Source organism: Lineus longissimus, chromosome 18 (assembly GCF_910592395.1).
Source record: "Lineus longissimus chromosome 18, tnLinLong1.2, whole genome shotgun sequence".
NCBI classification, from domain to species: Eukaryota; Metazoa; Nemertea; class Pilidiophora; order Heteronemertea; family Lineidae; genus Lineus; species Lineus longissimus.
The window spans coordinates 9,791,437-9,813,464 of NC_088325.1; the positions used below are offsets into that span (position 1 = coordinate 9,791,437).

The window sequence follows — 22,028 nt, forward strand, 5'->3', positions numbered from 1 at the left end:
GAATCGGAAAAGCTCGTTGCCACGGTCTGAGCGCGTGCTAATGCTTGCAAATTGGAACGAACGTCTGCTTTCTGCTGTGTAGCATTCATTTTCTTAGCCCATTTCAACGCCAGCACAGTACACGCGGGGAACTTCACTGATCGATTTGAGAGATATAGCCAGCTCACCTGCCTAAAATCAAAATAATCGATCCAATGACGTGGGAAGAATTCCGTAGTGAAATTATCAGTAAATTTAAATAGGTTTTGTTTACATCTGCAGGCCACGCCCCCTTTCATCGTGGAATCACCGGTTCCTAGTGACGTCATTCTGACGTCAGAGAAAAGGTGCTTCGGCGATCCGGCCATGCTGGGAGATGAGTGGCGATTTTCGTGCAATGCCACGGGTTTTCGGGGCTTGCTGGGCCCAGGAATGCTATCGGCTATAGATGGATAGCCAGTACGATGGCTAATATACACAAAGGACCTGTAAGGGTTGGATTCTACGATATAGAGCGGACTATAGGCAAGGGGAACTTTGCGGTTGTCAAACTTGGAAAACACAGGATTACAAAATCTGAGGTGGGTAATCGGTGAAACACCGCTAATATCTCTAAAGTCTTACCATCAATTCGAAATTTTATACCCCAGTCATTTAGATGACTGTTTTCGCTATACGCATGTGAAAGTACATGCTCACAGTCCCAGTAATTTTCTCAGAATCGAAGGGTTTCCCAGCGATTGTGTATGTGGATTTTCCTTAGTGGGTCAGACCTACGTCATCAACGCATAGATGAATACAATGTATACACAAAGCACATGTACCTTTTGTGTACATTTGCACTAATAATGTACTACTGTACTATTTGTTGAAAGCTGGTCAGTTTGTCAATGAATGTCATGAATGCATGCCTTTCCAGCTAGTTGAGTTACACTGCCCACTGGAATAACTGTCCCATGAAGAAAATGTCCATGCAATTTCATGAATTTGAAATACAAGTTTTCTGTTGCTTCATGGCTTGAGTGATGGCGAGGAGGGGGGGGGGGGGGGGTATTGGTAGTGGACAACTTTAGCCCATTGAAATTGGCTCAATGTGTGTTTTTGCCACTGTAAATCGAGCGTATGTGCAGCCCCGAATTAGGGCTGGAATATCACCCCTACGCAACTTGGCCTACTGCGAAAGTCCCACGTCGATTGAGCACCGGCTCTGGTATGTGATTTGCTAGTCCAAATCACAATGACATACGGTAAATCATATCATTGGCATGCTACTCGGCGCATAGGTCGCACGTCAATTGCGCGTAGGTCGAGTGAATATATGCGCAACAAAGAGAGATAAGCGCATCATCTTTACTGTTGCGTTATTTGAACAAGGGGATTTTGAGGTTTCTTGAGGCATTTAATCATGAAATACAAAATCACAAAGCGGAAAAAGGATTTTTTTAAAAACAGATTTTAAGGGGCCTGACATTGAACCAGCTCCTGGAAGGCCTGACAGAGTCAAGAACTTGTGCTGCTTGAGGGTCACCGGAATTATGGAAGGCAAAATTCCCTATACATGTGCATTGTTGTCCCTGAACCAATGTGCACCAGTTGATTAATGTACAGGTACCCACCATCTCCTGTAAGGAAAATGAAAATTAGTTGGTATTAGATGTCAACCTATTCTTGGTAAGTTATTGTGGGGAAACCTTAGAATGTTCTAGTATGTTACCAGAAATATCCATTCTTAGTTATATGAAGAAACATTGAGATAGGTGTGCCTCGATGACTGCATTTTTATGATTTCCTTCAAATTTTGTGTCGACTAAATCTTGTGTTCGCTGCTGAAATTCAATGGTTATTGCGTTTAGAGTTAAAATGTTAGCGAGTTAAGTTTGCAGTATCTTCCAAAATCGTGAAAATCAAATGGTTGGGAACAATTTTTTGCTTGCCTTGGCAAAGATACCATGTACAAGGAGCTTACGTTTTATGTCTCATTCAATTGACAAAGCAATTTAGGGTTGGGTGTCTTCTCAAGGAGACAAAGACCCACAAACCAACGGCCTCCTGATAATGAACCTGGCACGCTAACCGCTATTGCATTCGTCTCTCTGCAGAAGCTGCAGTGAAACATGCCACACTGTCTGATCTAGGACCGTGTTGCAATAGGTCAAGGTCAAAGAAGTTATAGTAGGTCAAGGTCACAAAACTGCCAGTTCGTCTAGGTCGCATAACTGCTAATAGGTCAAGTTCACAAAACTATGACAGTGTTGCAGTAGGTCAAGGTCACAAAACTGCCTGTTCGTCCAGGTCACAAAACTGCCTATTCATCTAGGTCACAAAACTCCTAATAGGTCAAGGTCACAAAACTGTGATAGTGTTGCAGTAGGTCAAGGTCACAAAACTGCCTGTTCGTCCTGGTCGCATAACTGCTAATAGGTCAAGATCACAAAACTACTATGGTATCCTAAGGGAGTTTCAATGTATTCATGCGAGATGTCCCCCCCCCCCAGCGCGTCAAGCTTTAGCAACTATTTTTCACGGGAAAACGGTCACTGTAAGAATTATCCAAGAAGAAATGTAGAATTTTTGCGTTTTTCCATGATTGTCCGGTTCAATTGGCAATATTTCCACTCGTGGTGGTCAACAGAGATACATATAGGAGCCAATGCGATGCTTATGATTTATTTAAATTAATAAAACACCGAAATCCTGTAGAAAGAGGGGAATCAGGCGTTTTCAGTGATATATGACACGAATTGGTTATCCTTGTGCAAACGCCTCGCAAACGCATTTAAAAATAGATGTTACATCCTGTTTGAAGGGACATGTGGTCATTGCACCCATATGGGAATAACTCCCTAACGATACCTTTGACAATGTTGCAATAGGTCATGGTAAAAGAACTGCCAGAGCTGCAGTGCAATCTGCTGCACCTAGCGCCAAAAGGTGTTGTTATGAAGAGTCTGGCCATCTTGACCACCAAAGTTTTTGCGTCTTATGAAGATATCCCTTGGCTTTGTTTAGAGGAAGTATCGATCATAAGGTTCTGGATGGGGTCTGGCTAGAACCAACAGTTTTTAAGGATCCAAAATGAAAGAGTGAAATTTACACTTAACCTCTTGAATCCCAAAACCTAAAAATCCCAGGATCCCAGGGTGGTCACGTGGTTGCGAAATTGGGTCTGACCTTCACGATGTATAGCGCCCGCATACAACCGCCAAAGTCCGGTACCGAGGCGCCATCTACCCAGGCATGCTCTAACTGACCCTACTGTACATCAAACGCGCGAAAACAAGCAATAAACTAGCGTCCCAGCTCAAGGGAATAAAAATATCACTGAGACCGACCTGTCGGTCGTTGGGAAAAAACGTTATTTCAAAATGACCGACTGGTCGGTCACCGGGATTCAAGAGGTTAATAAAGAGCTAATTCAGTGTTCGCTCGATGAGACAACAAGAAAGCGAAACAATTGGTTTAGATAATCTTCCCCTTTGGTGATTATGATTGAAATTATTGCAATGATTCACCTAGAGAATACTTGCAGGTGTGCTGAAACTAATGAATGTACTGTAAAAAATGATAGCAGAATTTAAACGATATTTTTAACATAAGTCACTCTTTGGTGCTTTCCGCTCTTACAGTTTTAGAGAGACGATTTTGCTTTTCTCACATTCTTCCTGTTCACTATTTCAGGTGGCAATAAAAATAATTGACAAGACACAACTGGATAGCTCAAATTTACAGAAAATCTATCGAGAAGTCCACATTTTGAAAATGCTGAACCATCCAAATATCATTAAGCTTTATCAGGTAAGTACTTTTAAAACTCTGGTTAAAGAGATCCAGTCGTGGCACAAGGCTTTATTTAGACTAGCTGAACGTGGTAAAAATAACTAAATTGGTGATTACCTACTTCATATGCAGCTCATTGGCTACATAATCAAGTACATGAGGGGACCTCGAAACTGCTAATATTTCTTATTGGAAGCTTATTCCCGCCTTAAATTTTAACCGGGCTGTTCAAAACTCCCCACTTCATTTAAATCTTCACAGAATATTAGGCCCTGAAGCTAATTAGGGAGAAGTTACACACGTCTAACCCTTAAACGCCCTTTATAAATTTGGCCCACAGTGTTTGAATTTTTAGTCGGATGCGGTAGGCACGACACTCACTGCGTCTCCTCGACGTGGGCACACCTATCGTGGGATTTACTGTGTTCCAGTGGTATGTCTTTGGGAACTCAACCACACACCTGCACACACATTCTCAACGTGTATAACATAAGCCAGCGTTTGAACATCAGGAAACCGATCTCGAAGTAGGCGACAGAGCAGCCCTGGATATGACGAGAGGTCTCCAGTGCATCACATGGAAAAGTGGTTGTGTCGTATGACAGAGTGCAGGAGAATTGGCATGGTTTTGATTTTGCCCATGGTAAAGGCTTTAGATTAAATATGACCCACCACAGCAAAATGAGGCGCATGTCGCTTCGAGCTTGACAAGTTGAGACGGACTGGTTGTTCATTTCACGATTATCTGCCTTTTGTGAAATCTGAGTGTATCAATTTCTTCTATTATGTCCTGGTGTCATTTTAGGTTCATCTTCTGTGGGACATGCGACCCATTTTGCCATGGTGGGTCACAAATAGTCAGTGATTGGGTGGTATTGCCATGTTTGGCTTAGGAATCTTGCCTTCCCTGCAACTCAGCTTGAAATCTGAAAACGGTTGATAAAAACGTGCACAGTTGTAGTGCCGACATGAAAACGGCAGGGCAATAAGTGAAAATTCAAAAAAGGCACTTAAAAACACTACCTTGGACCCAAATACTTCGTGATGCCCTGCAAGGCTTTAAATCATAGACAGTGATTGGGTGTTTGGCCGAGGGGTATTGCTGTGTTTGGCTCAGGAATATCACCTTCCCTGCACCTCAGCTGTAGAAATCTGAAAATGGTTGGCAAAAAAGTGCATAATCAGAAAAAGGCAGGGTGCAGCACCCTGCTATATGGAATGCATTTGCCACTGATGAAAAAAGTCTGGGATTAAGTTGTCCTTTTGAGAAAGACTTCAAATTGTCACAAATGTTGTTTTTATCCTGCTGTTGTGTTTCTTTTTTAGGTGATGGAGACAAAGAACATGCTGTACCTAGTCTCAGAGTATGCACCTAACGGGGAAATATTTGGTAAGTCACGCTTTTATCATGTTCTTTTGAAAATCTTCTAAAATCTCAGTGGTCAGATTTGTTTTGCAAGTGTTTTTGATGACTCAGGGCAAAAAGAATTTTCTTAATTTTGTTTACGCTCGAGTTCTTCGGCGTAATAAAGATGACGTTTAAGAATATGACAGTTTTTGTCAAAAAAGTGTTTGCCAGACAGTGTGTCAAACCCGTTACCCTCAACAAAGCCCATCTTTTAACCAAACATTTCTCCTCTTGAAAGAAGTAACCCTTTTTACACTGCACCTTGTGCATAATCCCCCAATCGGTTTGCGCATCCTCATGGAAGCGACACTTCCCGATCAGGTCAAAGTGACAAATTTTTATCATCAACCTCAAAGGGTTAAATATATCAAAAGTTAAGCCCCTTTCGTAGACTGCCATTACTCCTCTTTGATGGAAGGTAGACCATTTAGTTAGAGTGATCCCCAATCAGTTGGCGCGTCGCACGTCCTCGGGACGTGGTTGATCAGTTCGTCGTTGCTTCATCCTCTAAATGTAAGCTGTAAGTCAGAGTGATGCTGATAAGGTGTGCCATGCAATCTATGACCATTCTAAAATGTGCTGTCACCCCCTTTTGCTGCAGTCATTGTAAAAACCTGTACCCTCGTTCATGAAATTGACAATCAGTCGACGCTTGGCATTCTTTTTCTGGGGCCAGGATTCAACAGCACTGATTTACCCAGGACGTGAAATGGAATTGCACATTCTATGCCAATTTCCCGCCGATTATAAGTAACATAAAAAGTGATGGAGAAGTCGTCAGGTATTTTCGACAACATTTTTCTGGTTGACGGAAAGTTGCCTGGTAGAAAAAAACCTATGGAATTTGACACTTATTCAATGCGTAAGTTGGTGCGTGTATGTGGGGGGGGGGGGGGGGGATAGGGTCTACATTGACAGTTGCATTACTGGGACTACCTTGCCAACATTTAGTTCTTTTTGTATGTAATGTTGTCTTCTGATTCGTCTTGAGACAAGGCTTGACTTTAGTAGTAGCACTGCTAGCAGACATTGCTGAGGACCCACAATTGTGAAATTGTAGACTTAACAAATTGTTACGGGATTTCTGTGTTTTTGTCACAACTTAGGGTCATGAAAAGGCAGGGTCATGATTGGGGTTAGCTATGGCATCAAAATCAAAGGTCATGGTTCGAGTTGCTTCTTATCAAGGAAGTTGGTCCTGCTTGAGACAAAATCAAATATGAGAGTTCATCAAGAAATTGCAAAAATATAACAATATCCACAAAAATTGCCATCAGTAAACTTCTGTATCAGGTCACTAATTACTTGCCTTTAGAGCCACTTTGAAAATATTGTGACCTTCTCATGAGATATCTAGCGTCACATAGTGGTGTGTGATTTCAATAATCTCTTTATTGTTTATATGAATAAACCCGTCTAATTTTCTGCCTCTTTATCATTTTAAATCAATAATAATTATACAAAGGCACAAAAAAACACCAAATTTTACAATGTTGAAAAAAATTTAGCAGTCAACAAAATTACTTTTTCTCATTGAAGTTTTTCCATTGCATTGTTTAAGAAGAAATTTTGTCTACAACATAAAAAAATCACGTATTTAGCATAAGTTGCTAAAACGTTTTAGTTGAAAACAGCATTTCCTGCAATTCTTCCATTACTCTACACGTTTCTCGTGGCAGGAGTCTGCTGAATCAGCAGTTGGAGGGTGCACACCTATCACAACAGCCTCCTCAATACTGACTTTCTCTCTGTCTGAGAGATAAGTCTGCATGGATTCCACTGGCATTTTGCGGAAAGGTTAGTGGTGATGTCATCATGACGTCATCGGGAGATCGCTGCCAGTTCATTACCATGGCATGGGAAGACATTCCAGATATTACGCGCCCCCAATTTGAAGCATTTGGCTTGGGGCAATATGATTTTTTGCAAATTCCACCGGATGTATTGTGATAGTAGCAATATTGGTTGAATTTCCTGAATATATTGTCGATGTTCTTTATTTTTAACTCTGTGAGTGGTGCATGCACTTCTAAGATATGGTGGAGGGCTAGCCCCAGGCAGACCCTTCTGATGTGTTCTATTCACAAATATCTATGGATCTTATTAAGCAGTGGTAGCCGTACTTTTTAACAGGGTCTTTCACACTTTTGAACATTTCTGCTAGGATTGATTGGGACATGTCAGGGACAGATCCAACGGGGAGGGAACAATTCCTGCGGGGGATTTCCGAATTATCTTTTAAATTGACCCCTGAATTGCATCAATCTGAAGCAATCTGAATTAGATCATGTCATTCGAAAGGTGGGAGTATTGAGCCCTCTTCTCCACAGAGTATTTCATCTGCCCCATTCTGGACCTTGTGGTCTAAACCCCCTTTAAATGTGGCCAGGGTATATCTGGAATAACCTTGGTGGTTAAGATAATCTACCCCTGCCCATCCTAGTAACCATCAGAGCTCAGCAGCAGCAACTATCAAAAATAAAAGTTGACAACCTCTGCGGATCCGTCAAGAAATGATTGATAGCATGTAATTGTCTTTTATTAATATAATTCGTAGTATTATACAAGTGTAATTGATCAATTGCAGAACCATTCTACTTATAGAACAGCCTCCCACTGGTATTGATATTTGCTCGAGGCAATACTGTTTCACAACTCCAACAAGAAATGTAGTAAAAATAAACATTTGGTTGATGTAATAACAATTTGAAAAGTTTGTGTTTTTCTGGAGAAGATTTTGAATAATTTATTGAAATGAATAATAGTGAAATCAAAAGCAGAGTTCATTCAGGACATTATCGGTTCGAACGTTCTACCAATATTGGGTAATGATTCGGCCTATATATAAATACATTTGTGGCATTTTTTTTAGCTTTGCTGAAAGTGTGCTAAAGTGAACCTTCTTTTTCAACTGCATTTGCTCTTCTAAGTGTTTTGTTAGTGCCACTACAGTTTGGTGCCAATGGAAAGTCTTAAATGAAAATGCAACAGCCTCTTGTGAAAAAAGGCAGGGCAAAATAGGAAAATTCACCAAAAACTAGGGCCGAGCACTGCTAAACCTCTTTAGCTGCAATGCTAATTTTGTACCAACCAACGTGGTTATGGTTGCGACATTGAAACTGCTGAAACGAGGCCCAATGCATTTACCTTTAAAGCAATGATTCTTTGCAATCAACTTGAATTCTCCACCATCAATGAACTGCTATCCTCCGGCAAATATTTTTCATCGCGGCCTCAGCATCTGGAGCTAAGCTGTCAACTCCATAAATCTTCACCGCTATGTCTTTCATCCTTCTGCTAAATAACTTCATTACTAGGGCTGCGTCTGTGACATGAGCCACCCCTAGGAAGTCTAGCAAGGCCACGGAAACATCTTCATTTGTTTCTTCTCAGTTGAGGGGAACTGTCCCTCTTGGACCTGGTTTGCCTGCTGAATGTTTCAACCGACCAGGTCTATATCGAATCTTGAAACGTTGGGTCACAATTTGAATCGAAAACTGCATTAGTCTATACCATTGCATTTCCCTTGCATTATCCTCCAAAGCAGGCCTTAGTATCGTATCTAAAATACTCTCGCAGTCTAATTTTAGAAGTGATTGAGCCTCATAGCTTAGTGGTTAACACTGCTGGCTACCCCGCAGTAGGGCCCGGGTTTGATCCCTTGGAGAACACAGGATTCTATTGCTGGATGAACCGGCGTGGCTTTCAAGGCTAAACTATTCCTGGCTCTTCACAGTCCTTCAAATCAGTAACCTCAGTTACATTGAATGTGACTTAAAACCGAGGTTCCTTGTATCTGGTGTCTATGCCAGGGCAGCTCGTTTAAGACCCGACCAAGTGAGAAACATGAGTAGCTTTCATGGACTCTACCTCTGGCCATAGTCTGAGTATAGGCCTGGCAAAGTTGGAGTCACTCGGCCAATAAACCCAATCGGCACCTAACCGTAGTGGCATGCAAAAACGCTCATTCCGCTTTGGAGGAGGAATACTCCCTGGAGAAACACTGAAGAAGAAAAAGAAGGTGAGGCTGGTCGAAGAGGATGACTTGCATGCAGCTGAAATTTGATATACCGCTGCATCACCTTGGATTCCTGGTTTAGGTGATGGTAATTAATGATCAGAACACGAACACGAATTTCACGTGTCCTAATACGTCATCCGTGCATCTAGGGTCGCGCATCCTCAATCACAATTTTCTGGGCGTGAATACTACACTGGTAACACATTTTATGCTGCGTGATTAAAAACGCTGAGAACTACCAATGGAAAGCGAGTGATTAAGTCACGTTGCCTTGGTGACCTGGTATGATATGACGTCAGTAACCCGTGTCGGGAATCATGGTTTAACGATTGAAATCTTGCTCTAATTGGACGGCGCCGAGATTCTTAGGTTTGATTGTCATTCATGCGCTGCTAACGGGTGTCATTAACCCTTCAATGAAATCTGTAAAAAAGGACGTTTATCCAATAAATAATTAATTGTGACGCGTGAAGAAGTCCTCTGAGACTTAGTACATCTCGCTGTTACGTCTGCTCGCGGGGTGCGAAAACAGATGAAAAACTGTTAGCAATGACACTCTGGCCCCCTGCGCAGACGGAAGCACCAGCAATGTCAATGTTTTTTGCTATGTGATGCTATAGTGTTTCGTCTTGTTGAAAATAGAAGGGTGCAGCACCCTGCCCCTCTCTGAAAGAGACAGATACATCTCCATTTTTGAGAACAAATCGCTTCCCTCTTGTTGAGGGACGGGTATGGGGCAGACGCCAAATCTGCTGGATTGTTGGATGTTACTATGTGTTGTCAGCGGGCTGGTACATGTAATGCAATCTACAGTCCAGATCACAATTGACATCCCATAAATAGCGTCATTGATGCACTACCCAGCACGTAGGTCGCGCTTAATATCATAGAGATAAGCGCGTCACTGGTGTGTCATTGGCGCGCAAAACACGCCCATACGTTGCGCGTCACTGACGCGAAGCAGGATGGATGTCAATTGTGAATGGGACTGTATGATGCTCAATCACGTCAAGGCTGAATGGGTGAGGAAAGGAGTCAGATAAAGATTCAGCCATCAAGAAAATCAGCTGGCTCTTTTGGCTGACACATGTGTACCACCAGAAAATGGTGATCAATGGCTCTCCAATGGATGATGACAGTGTCAAAAAGTATCATTCTTTCCACTGGTTATTAGCATGCGCAAATGCTTAAGTCTGCTGCCCAAATTTTTAAAAGATTTTCAACCTCCCCATCAGGACATTCCTCCCCTTCTATCACCACTGTAATATCCCCAATGCGAAGTTACCTCCCGATACGGCAACATATAGTTCTTGACTGGTGGCCATAAAGGCTTTAGAAATAAGGTTGAAGTGATGGCAAAATCCTTCCACGACAGTGACGTCAGCACTGGTGCCACTGGAGTCATCGTTAAGTAATCTGAATCTATTGATTATCTGGCTGCGATTTAAAAGATGAATCCATACCAGAAGCCTTGAAGAGGTTATTAGTGACAGAGTTTTTTTCTATGGGGGGCTTAGGTGGATGCCATGGGGTGTTTGCCATAGAAACCATGCTGAAAGTGTTATTATGATTTCCGACCCCAAGAGGGGTGAAGGTAGGGGGCAGGGGGCAAATGCCCTCTCCCCAGAAGTCACCGAAAAATGGGATTTGGGCTGAAAAATTTCAAAAAGTGTCATTATTGGAAGATCTCTGTCTCAACTCTGTGGATTGTCATATGCAGATGAGGGACTTACATTGGAACCTCCCTAAGCGGACACCTCTCTATTAAGGACACGTTCTTCTCTATTAAGGACACGTTCTCTATTAAGGACACTACTTTTGGTCCCAAAGTGGTGGTTTCCATTCAATTTGACCTCTCTAGTCAGGACACCTCTCTATTAAGGACAGCACTTGTCAGTCTTGTGGGTGTCCTTAATAGAGAGGCTCTACTGTATTTCTCTGAAATGACAAATATTTCTGACGTCAGAAGCAGTAGAGCTTGTCCCGTTCAAAAATTTTACCTGTAAAGCAATGTTCTTTATGTGTTTCTATCTTCTCTTTTCAGACCACATAGCACAGTATGGGCGCATGCCGGAGAGGGACGCCCGTAAAAAATTCTGGCAGATTTTATCTGCCGTTGAGTACTGCCATGAACGACATATAGTGCATCGAGATTTAAAAGTGAGTATAGTGGAACCTCCCTTAGCGGACACCACTCTATTAAGGACAACCTCTATATTAAGGACAACCTCTATATTAAGGACAACCTCACTATTAAGGACAACTTCACTATTAAGGACACTTAATCTGGTCCCAAATTGGTTGTTTCCATTGAAATAGACCTCTCTAATCAGGACTGCATTGGTCAGTCCCGAGGGTGTCCTTAATAGAGAGGTTCTACCGTGTAAATACAGAATATCGCTAATTGATCAAATTTGGTCCAGTCTTAATTCACATTATATAGAGTGTATATGCCTCTGTAGTTAATGGAAGAATATGTCCCCCTGAAAAGCTGTCCGGCCTATTGTATTTTGACGGATTATAGTATATGGTTTAACAGAGGCCATGACCGTCAATAGCTGAGAGATTAAAGCGCATAATAGAATCCTTTATTCCCCGGACATTCGATCCGGGGACATTTCAAAACGTCTTCCTCTTTTCCGCCTCAATGCCAAAATCCTAATTCTTCAATAAATTTTTAAATATCGGGAAAATATCAAACGAGCCCGCAGAATTCTTCGTGAAAGAGTGACGCCATCATACCAAATGCACAATTGGGATTTCTGCGTCATAACTTGATTGATGTCAGTCAAGAAATCGGTATGGGGCCGGTATTTTTGTTGGTATTTGATTAAGATTCATTCAGGCCTGAAGTGAATTGTCAAGAACGGGTTGTCCTTATTAGATCAATCTGAGAATAGATCTGATATCTATAGGCCCGATAAATTCCTTGGCGTTGTTAAGTTCGGTTGGCCTACTGTACGGTAAACCGTTAAATCTTCACGAAGCTAAAAGTTGGTGAATTAGCTCATTTTCAGTTGGCGTAAATTAGACTCAAAACCATGTCTGCTGCTGATATCTAATGGTTAATGCATAAGAGTTAAATTTTCGCACCTTTATAAAGGTGCATTTGTGAAAATATGATACTTTTGTGAAAAGTGTCTCTCTTTCTTTCTCAAAACAGTTAAATGTTATTGATTAAAGGGACAATATAGGCAGCAACTCGGCAGGCAAGATAAAGTTACACAAAGTCGCCAATAGGTGTCTCTCACATCTCACAGTACGTCGAAATGATTCATGCTTGTACGAGGGATATATTTAGTGCTGAATCTGAAATGACCAAGGGCCCTCATTGGGTATATTAGTCACCTGAAGATGGCCAAATTAACCCCTCTGCTCCTGTTGCTCCTGCCTATAGTCCCCCTTTAATAATAGGCGCACAAATGACTTTGCTGCATGCTTGCCTGCCCTTTTTGGCCAAACAGGTCGCTGTCCTTTTCTGTTAGGAGAAATACCCTTCTATTTTCAATCCCGGGAGAAGCGCTAGTGTTGCAATATTTGACTGCGGTTGTTGCAATAAAAATTGCTTACTGCTGAACTATCGGCACAGCCCTGTTATATCAAAAGAAAAGTAAGGCAGTGTAGCCTACTTGTTCAAAATGTTTGATGTCTGCACCAATAAAATTGGTCCGTCAGGCCCTTACCGAATAATTAGGTCAACATTGATATTTGCTCATTATTTTCAAGGTGGGGACAAGCCCCTCTTGACTCCTCTGAGCTTGTCAAACAACCTGTTGGCGCAGAATCGGCCATGTTTCAATGAATCCCACGTCATCACACAATAACGTAATGACATTCGGAAACACTTGTACAATGAGTGCATATTCATCACGGTGTGAAGTATCATTGACCTGTTTCAGTGTCTATCGGTGCTGATATCAGGACTGTGGTATGCCAAATTTTGAGTTGGTTATTTCTTGGTAATACCTATGACCTTTTTCAATACCCTCAGGATACAATGAAACATGATTCGTTTCGTTAATCAAATTAATCACACTGATGTATGATTAAGTCGTTGTAACTAAGCTGCAATGACAGTGTCGTTAGATGTAAGGAAAGGTTGTACAACTATAGCTCTGATACAGTTATAGCCTCTGCCTGCATCAATGTGTACTGCCAGCTGTTTTTCCACTGGAGAGACTATAACTGTACCAATTTACCCTACGTAAGATTATGTTGCTGTAACTAAGGAGCAATGACAGTGTAGTTCTTAGATGTAAGGAAAGGTTGTACAACTATAGCTCCGATACAATTATAGCCTCTGCATGCATCAATGTATACTGCAAGCTGTTTTTCCACTGGAGAGACTATAACTGTACCAATTTACCCTACGTAAGATTATTTCGTTGTAAATAATTGAAATTAGAAATTGTGTTGAAATTCGCTGAAATTGCTTGTCAGGATTTGGGATTAGGCCTTCTTTATTATGGGATGTTGGGACAGGTACCCCCTTCTTATTGCTTGCAGATCAGTTGGTTAACAGGTCTTTTTGAAAATCAAACATGTCGATTTCAACAAAATCCTAATAATCTTTTAGTGCACACCATGCAGCACTAGCAGATAGTACAGTTCACCTGGTTAGAAATTTTGAAAGATCATCATGCTTCTCCCTTCACTTTCTAACGACACCTGAACTTTAAACAGCTGAACACATTAACTCAGCGCTGTGTGTAAGTGCCATTTTGCAACAACTGTTTGTGTTATACAGGGTGAAACGGAAAAAAATGAATGCCATATGTTCAATACCGATTTTCTAACAATTTTCTCCTTGGATCAAAGGCCTTTCTCAGCATCCAATTCCTTTTCAATATGTTGCTGACACAGTCTGTCGTCTATCATTTTCGCAATTTTGGAGGCAGTTGTAAACTCAAATCATGTGAAAATGTCAACATTGTGTGGTTAAGCATTAACCAATAGATTTTGGCAGAAAATACACACAGCAGAACCTCTCTATTAAGGACTCCCTTGGGAGTGACAAGTGCTGTCCCTAATAGTAGATAGAAAGGTGACCTGATTACAGAGGTGAAATTGTATAGTAATAATCTATTCGGGACGAGAATCACTGTCCCTAATAGAGAGGGTGTCCTTACAGAGGTGTCCACTATTAAGGAGGTTCGGTTGTAATTTTGCCCACCGCCAATAGAAAATGATCTAATTAGGCAAATTCTGGCGCTGTGATGATGTTGCCGTTTACAATTATGATCCCCCGGCGATTCTCAACCAGGCCCTGCACCTTCACAGCGAAATGTTGAGTGAACTAGCGATCACCTGGGCAAATACCACGCTATCGTACCTTCTACCTCGCCATCGTCAAACAAGCCTTGAACTTCATCAGAGCAAGGTACTGCTCGATCTTCTTGAGGTGAACTCTGGCATTTGAAGGCATAGGCTGCTCGTTAAAATTTGAAATTTGTAATTTGTAATTGAATATGAAAATTTCCAATTGCATATACAGTAGAACCTCTCTTAGCGGACACCTCTCTATTAAGGACAACCTCTCTATAAAGGACACTAGTTTTGGTCCCAAATTGGGTGTTTACCTTCAATTTGACCTCCCTTATCAAGACACCTCTCTATTGGGGACAGCACTTGTCAGTCACGAGGGTGTCCTTAATAGAGAGGTTCTACTGTATATATGAAAACATGCTTATCTACCTCAGAATCTAAATCCAACCATTCGAGATTTACGTGTACATTGATGCTGCCTGTGCTCCTGTACACAGCTCCAATCGTGGTCCAATGAAGAAGTCATTAACAAAAATTCTAACCCCTCTATCTCCTATACACCCACCACTGGAAAAACCTAAGAATTGGGTAGGCGTACTCTATCCCGTAACACATCAAAATCATTTGTAGCCTGCATGTTAAATGAAAGTTGATCAGCTCCCGGACTATAAGACAAGGCTTCAGGGAATGGGGTTTTCTCCCTCTCGACCAGCTTTGTTTTGCCACAATGAAAAAAAACCCACCTACACATTTTAATCTTTCAGGCCGAAAATCTTCTACTTGATGCCAATCAACACATCAAAATAGCGGGTAAGTACAGTACATCTCGTAATCATAAAACCTACTCTCCCCTAAATATGCACTTACAAAAATGTAGATCAAGTGCTGATAAAAAAAGTTTGTTTTTACACAATCGAAGTTATTCGTCATTTTGACGTTTCAAATGGTTACACCGTTCTTCCTCACAAGTTAGATGTCTGACTGCTACATGTCATTGTGGACAGACTCTGATCCCATACGTGACTTAGTCTGTAGCCCCCTTCGTCTCAATTCATGTTGGTGGTTTTACGAATCCAAATCGCCTCCTTAACCCATCTCGTAAATCGTGTTAGCTCTCTCTCCACCACTTTGCTGGCCATGTAGAATTAGCGGAATGAGCGTATTCTGCGCTTCAATCACCTTGAAAAGCCAGTATTTGTCGCGATGATCGTCGCCATGCCGGAACTCTGAAGACGAAAGGCGGTACGGTAATACAGCGCTGCGCACGGCTACCGACTGAACTAAACTGTCCCTACAGACCAGTTTTCATGCCCTCATTGCGAGTCATGGCTTAACGACTGAACTAAACTGTCCCTACAGACCAATTTTCATGCCCTCATTGCGAGTTATGTCTTAACACCTGAACTAAACTGTCCCTACAGACCAGTTTTCATGCCCTCATTGCGAGTCATGGCTTAACGACTGAACTAAACTGTCCCTACAGACCAATTTTCATGCCCTCATTGCGAGTCATGGCTTAACGACTGAACTAAACTGTCCCTACAGACCAGTTTTCATGCCCTCATTGCAAGCCATGGCTTAACGACTGAACTAAACTGCCCCTACGGACCAGTTTTCATGTCCTCATTGCGAGTCATGGCTTAACGACTGAACTAAACTGTCCCTACAGACCAGTTTTCATGCCCTCATTGTGAGTCATGGCTTAACTACTGAACTAAACTGCACACAGCCACCGACTGAACTAAACTGTCCCTACAGACCAGTTTTCATGCCCTCATTGCAAGTCATGGCTTAACGACTGAACTAAACTGTCCCTACAGACCAGTTTTCATGCCCTCATTGCGAGTCATGGCTTAACGACTGAACTAAACTGTCCCTACAGACCAGTTTTCATGCCCTCATTGCAAGTCATGGCTTAACAACTGAACTAAACTGTCCTTACAGACCAGTTTTCATGCCCTCATTGTGAGTCATGGCTTAACGACTGAACTAAACTGTCCCTACAGACTAGTTTTCATGCCCTCATTGCAAGTCCTGGCTTTACACCTGAACTAAACTGTCCCTACAGACCAGTTTTCATGCCCTCATTGTGAGTCATGGCTTAACAACTGAACTAAACTGTCCCTACAGACCAGTTTTCATGCCCTCATTGCGAGTCATGGCTTAACAACTGAACTAAACTGTTCCTACAGACTAGTTTTCATGCCCTCATTGCAAGTCGTGGCTTTACACCTGAACTAAACTGTCCCTATAGACCAATTTTCATGCCCTCATTGCGAGTCATGGCTTAACGACTATAAAAAGGGATTTTCAAATAATCTTTGTGGCGTATCGAACAAATTAAAACTCAATGAATTCATTAAGTTCCATTTTGTATGAAATTTTATCATATTTTTTACAGAATCCGCTCATTTCGCTAATTCTACATGGCCCACTTTGCTTTGTTCCCAATCGATGTTATGATTGTCTTTGGCTACATGATCTGTGATGGCCGATTTGTTGAGCTCTCTCAAAGAAGATTTTCTATTGGCCCGAGTATATTTACGATCTTTTACAGTCTCTACATCTTTCTGGTGTTCTTTCACATCTAGCGGTCAGACTAACCTCTGAGGAAGAATGGTGTGACCATTTGAAACGTCAAGTTGACGAATAACTTTGATCGTGTAAAACTGAACTTTTTTTATCGGGACAATTCATGATCAGATGAACGTTTTCGCAAAATCAGATCAAGTGCTGTTGGAAAGAAAACGGGTTTCACAGAACTGAATCTCTCCCAGTGCACTTAGGTTTAGCATTGTTCGAGTGTTGTTGCTATCCAAAACATTTTCATAGTCATAAAACCTACTCTCACCCAACTTAAGTCAAATGTTGGTTGAAACAAAAAATTGTTTTGTAAAACCTGCACTCCCTAAGTTCACTTAGGTTGAGCGTTTTGGAAACTGTTACATAAAACCCACATTCCCCATGAGCTCATTGCTCTACCCTTTTTGCCATGTAAAAAGGAAGGCTTGGCTTAGTGACTCCCCCACAATTCATGACAATGACATCAAGCCTTGGGCTACGTGAACCAAACCTCTCATAGACGTATATATAACAATAAAGTCGACAGCAGTATCGAAGAATTTGGCTACCAACATTTCACAATGCCGCATCGTGAGCCCACAGCAAAGCAACTAATAGAAAATGACACAACTTGCAAAAAGTTGAATTGTGTTGGTGTTCCATTGACTTGCAACTTTCAACTTTCTATGAGCTCCTCCAGGCTATTTGATACCGAAGTAGAGATATTGGTCGGCCCACCCAAAACGCGAGGGTGGAGCTAAAATGTAGACCAAAATCTACGACGCAGAGCCGAGATTTTGACCAACATTTCATCTCCACCCGAGCGGTTTTGGTGAGACAATCAATACCGACAGTGAGGTATCAAACAGCCTGGAGGAGCTCACAGAAAGTTGAAAGTTTTGATGACAGTCAGAGAGCTGCCTTTTGACCCATCTATGTTTCGTATTGTTGACACCCTACCTAAACAGAAGCAAACTCTGTGTTTTGTGATGTCTGCAAAAAAATGTTTAGAGAGGTTATAGCTAGTGCAGACCTGGCTTTAAGCAAACTTCGTACTAGCAATACAAGGCCCTTACCACTCTCAGTTGGTATCAAAGCAAGTGATGCATTATCACGTCATATGCAAGTTTCTGAATGGAACCCTCTTCGATGCCCTATTGTCCGCATGTTCATCAGGCCGTATAGATCTTGCTAACTGATATGCGCTGGACTTCTAAACAGGAAATTGGAAGGTTCATTTTTACCGCCCGAGAAAATGTACTCATGACCCACCATAGCGAAATGAGTCGCATGTCGGTTCGAGCTTGACAGGTTGAGACGGACTGGTTGTTCATTTCACTATTTTCTACCTTTTGTGAAATCTGATTGTATCAATTTCTTCTATTATGTCCTGGGACCCATTTTGCCATGGTGGGTCACATATGTGACCCGTCACAGCAAAACCAGGCGCTTGTCGCACAGAAGATGAGCCTAAATGACACCAGAAGATAATGGAAGAAATTGATGTGCTCATATTTCACAAAAGGCAGACAATAGAGAAATGAACAAACAGTCCGTCTCAACCTGCCAAGCTCAGAGCGACATGCGCCTGGTTTTGCTGTGATGGGTCACATATGGTTGAGCGAAATCCCCTTTAATATTTTGTCTTGTTCTTTCTTCAGATTTCGGGTTTGGTAACTTTTTTACTCCCGGCCAGCATTTAGCCACTTGGTGTGGCAGCCCGCCCTATGCTGCACCTGAAGTCTTTGAGGGGAAAAAATACTTAGGACCTCAGGTTGACATTTGGGTAAGTAAAACGAAAGACAGGGAATTAGCTGTTACGAGGAAGGAGACCTGGCCAGAGGGAGCACGAATCCATGACCAGTTATGTGGAGATCTCCAGCAGCTACGCAGGACCACCGACTTTATGATAAAATCCGGACTGACTGTCTAAAACGTGGTGAACGAAAGAAGAAGAAGAAGCTGTTACGATGACATGGAAATGATAATAGAGACTTTCGGCATGTTTTAAATTCATGCCCGTATTGTGTATCCATATTGTTGCTACATGTGATGTTTTCACATCTTGCAAATTCCCAGTGGAACCACCCTTAGCGGACACCCCTCTATTAAGGACAACCTCTCCATTAAGGACACTTGTTTTGGTCCAAAATTGGTGGTTTCCCTTCAAATTGACCTCTCTAATCAGGACACCTCTCTATTAAGTACAGCAGTTGTCAGTCCCGAGGGTGTCCGTTACAGAGAGGTTCCACTGTACAAATGATGCTTGATTGAAACGATACTTTGAAGAATTATTTTCATTTCACCTATCAACATTGTGCAGGATGTGAAAACGTCATACATGAACGTAAAATCAATAGGGATATGTAGCACAGGTGTGAATTTTGAACGTGCCGAAAGTCCCTATTAATGGGGAAAAAAATGTTGGCACATGTATTGTCCTGGGTGTCAGAAATTTGTGCTAAAAAATAATGTGTTAAGCACCAAGCATTAACTAGGACATTATCAGCTCCATAAACAATATTACCAGGCGATGTGTTATGGAGATAATGTAGGAGGAAACCAGAGGTCCAGGAGAAAATCCATGCTCTCAGAATCAGGGTACGCATCCTCATTGACATGAAGACACGATTTGACCAAATCACAGAAATATCAGGCTGTGAAAATTTAGGGCTTTACAGTGACTGGGCGGGTTTTAAAACTGTTCTGATTTCTCTTTTTCAGAGTCTTGGTGTTGTACTATATGTTCTTGTATGTGGTGCTCTTCCCTTTGATGGACACAACCTCCAAACACTCAGGGACCGTGTATTATCGGGAAGGTTCAGAATTCCCTACTTCATGTCAACAGGTAAGAAAAAACGCTTATTTTTAAAACTAATGAAAACCGACATCTTGGCCCACTAGTTCATAGTAGAGCTTTTGACAACATTGGGTATACAGTAGAACCTCCCTTAGCGGACACCTCTCTATTAAGGACACCCTCTCTATAAAGGACACTAGTTTTGGTCCCAAATTCTTAGTAGAGCATTTGACATCATTGGGTATACAGTAGAACCTCCCATAGCGGACACCTCTCTATTAAGAACACCCTCTCTATAAAGGACACTAGTTTTGGTCCCAAATTGGGTGTTTCCATTCAATTTGACCTCTCTAATCAGGTCACCTCTCTATTAAAGATAGCACTTGTCAGTCCCGATGGTGTCCTTAGTAGAGAGGTTCTACTGTATTTGGAGTGAATAACAGCGATCCCTTTAGTTGGAAATACAGTAGTTGGAAGGTCTCAATGCTGAGTTGTCTGAAAGCTGAGCAATGTCAACATATAGAGGGTCAAGATGGAATTACAGTGGACCAATTGTCGTGGATGTTCTTGTAAGGGGGGACGGGGAAAGGGGAACCTTCCCAATGCTCGATTAAAGAAAGCCCTGTCCCAGTTTCCCAATGACAATTTTAACCTGATCTCGCTACCTAGCCACCTACCTCTCATCAGTAAAATCCTGGGTGTCAGTCGGCCTGTCTTGGCATTCAGAAAATAACTGTTTCCCCTTTCATTATTTCTGTTATTTTAAGTTGGTTTTTGGAAATAATTCCAGGCCAAGTCATCGTAAACTCACCACGCAGTGTGAATCCTGTTAAAGGTGTAATCCGCTGTTTCAACAATCAAAATTTATAATTGAATTTGAAACGTTTCAGTTGTGTAAATATGTTCTGAATCGGAATTTCAACATTGCCGACAGATATAAAAATTCTATAAATACCAAGTTTCAGCAAATGTGACCCGCTCTACCAAAACTAGGCGCTTGTCGCATCTGAACTTGACAGGTTGATACGGACTTGTTGTTCATTTCCCTATTGTAGACCTTTTGTGAAATGTGACCAAATCAGTTTGTAATAGATTTCACAAAAGGTCTACAATAGGGAAATGAACAACAAGTCCGTATCAACCTGTCGAGTTCAGATGCGACAAGCGCCTAGTTTTGGTAGAGCGAGTCACAAATTTGCAAGTATAATATTAACTGCATGTCATTTTGTAATTCTATTTTCTTGAGCCACGAGTAAATACAATAAATGCATACGGCATACCCCTTTAAGATGCAGTCAACAAGGGACTTGTTGACTCCTGAACTTTCTACCTACTCGCATGACAACCAGAGCTCTAATTGTACTGCCAAAAGTGCCATAATCTAATTGGCTTAGTGTTGGCTGTTCCAATCAGTGACCGCCCCCACCTGATGGAATTAAAGCCGACTGGCATTAAGGTCAAACAGCCATGACCTGATGACTTGAGCTCACAATGGAAACTGATCACCGATCTATTAATCAGGTCGTTAACCCTTAGGATGTGTAGTAGGAAAAATGAGGTGGTACGCAATTGCTTGAAGGGGTGAAAAAAGAAATGGGAAGGATTGCTGTCGAGTTGCTGATTATAAATCTTCATTATTATAGAGTTCCTGTGTAAGTGGAATTGATAATGAGACAATTAGTGAAGGAGTTTTGGGCGTCTTTGTAAGAAGATACAGTCGTAATCACAATTGACATCCTTTAATTCGTGTCATTGGTGCGCCATTGTCACACATCTCCTTCGTAGTTTGTATGTACGCAACTGACTTGAATCAGGAAGGATGTCCATTGTGACCGGGACTGTACTGTAAAGCCGAAAGTAATTGCGGCCATTTGTTTTGTGGTTTCGTGGAATTGCAACTTTGGCATTAAAAATAAAACACCTGCATCAATTTGAAAACATTTTTCACATTATGTCAAGTTCTTCCTTAACTTATTCTATTTTTGCCAAAACACTGCCTCTGGACTGACTAATGCTGTCCTTAATAGAGAGGTGTCCTGATTAGAGAGGTCAAATTGAGTGGAAACAACCAATTTAGAACAAACCTAGTGCCCTTAATCGAGAGGTTGTCCCTATTTGAGAGGTGTCCACTAAGGGAGGTTCCATTGTTGTTTCGAATTCTGAGTGACCAGTTTTTTTCCACCCATTGAATTCTGTTGATAAGAAAAATATGTACC

General features: G+C 41.7%; 1 protein-coding gene across 1 annotated transcript in view; it reads left to right on the top strand.

Annotated features, from left to right (window-relative positions):
* The first annotated feature begins 338 nt into the window (after positions 1 to 338).
* The window catches only part of LOC135502471 (serine/threonine-protein kinase SIK2-like), a 42,728-nt gene continuing 21,038 nt past the window's right edge, over positions 339 to 22,028 (top strand). The window contains exons 1-7 of the mRNA XM_064795312.1: positions 339 to 560; positions 3,658 to 3,774; positions 5,083 to 5,146; positions 11,230 to 11,345; positions 15,215 to 15,260; positions 18,674 to 18,798; positions 19,737 to 19,860. Of these exons, the coding sequence (XP_064651382.1) occupies positions 444 to 560; positions 3,658 to 3,774; positions 5,083 to 5,146; positions 11,230 to 11,345; positions 15,215 to 15,260; positions 18,674 to 18,798; positions 19,737 to 19,860 (709 nt within the window). The 5' untranslated portion in view covers positions 339 to 443. The remainder of the gene's footprint in view (positions 561 to 3,657; positions 3,775 to 5,082; positions 5,147 to 11,229; positions 11,346 to 15,214; positions 15,261 to 18,673; positions 18,799 to 19,736; positions 19,861 to 22,028) is intronic.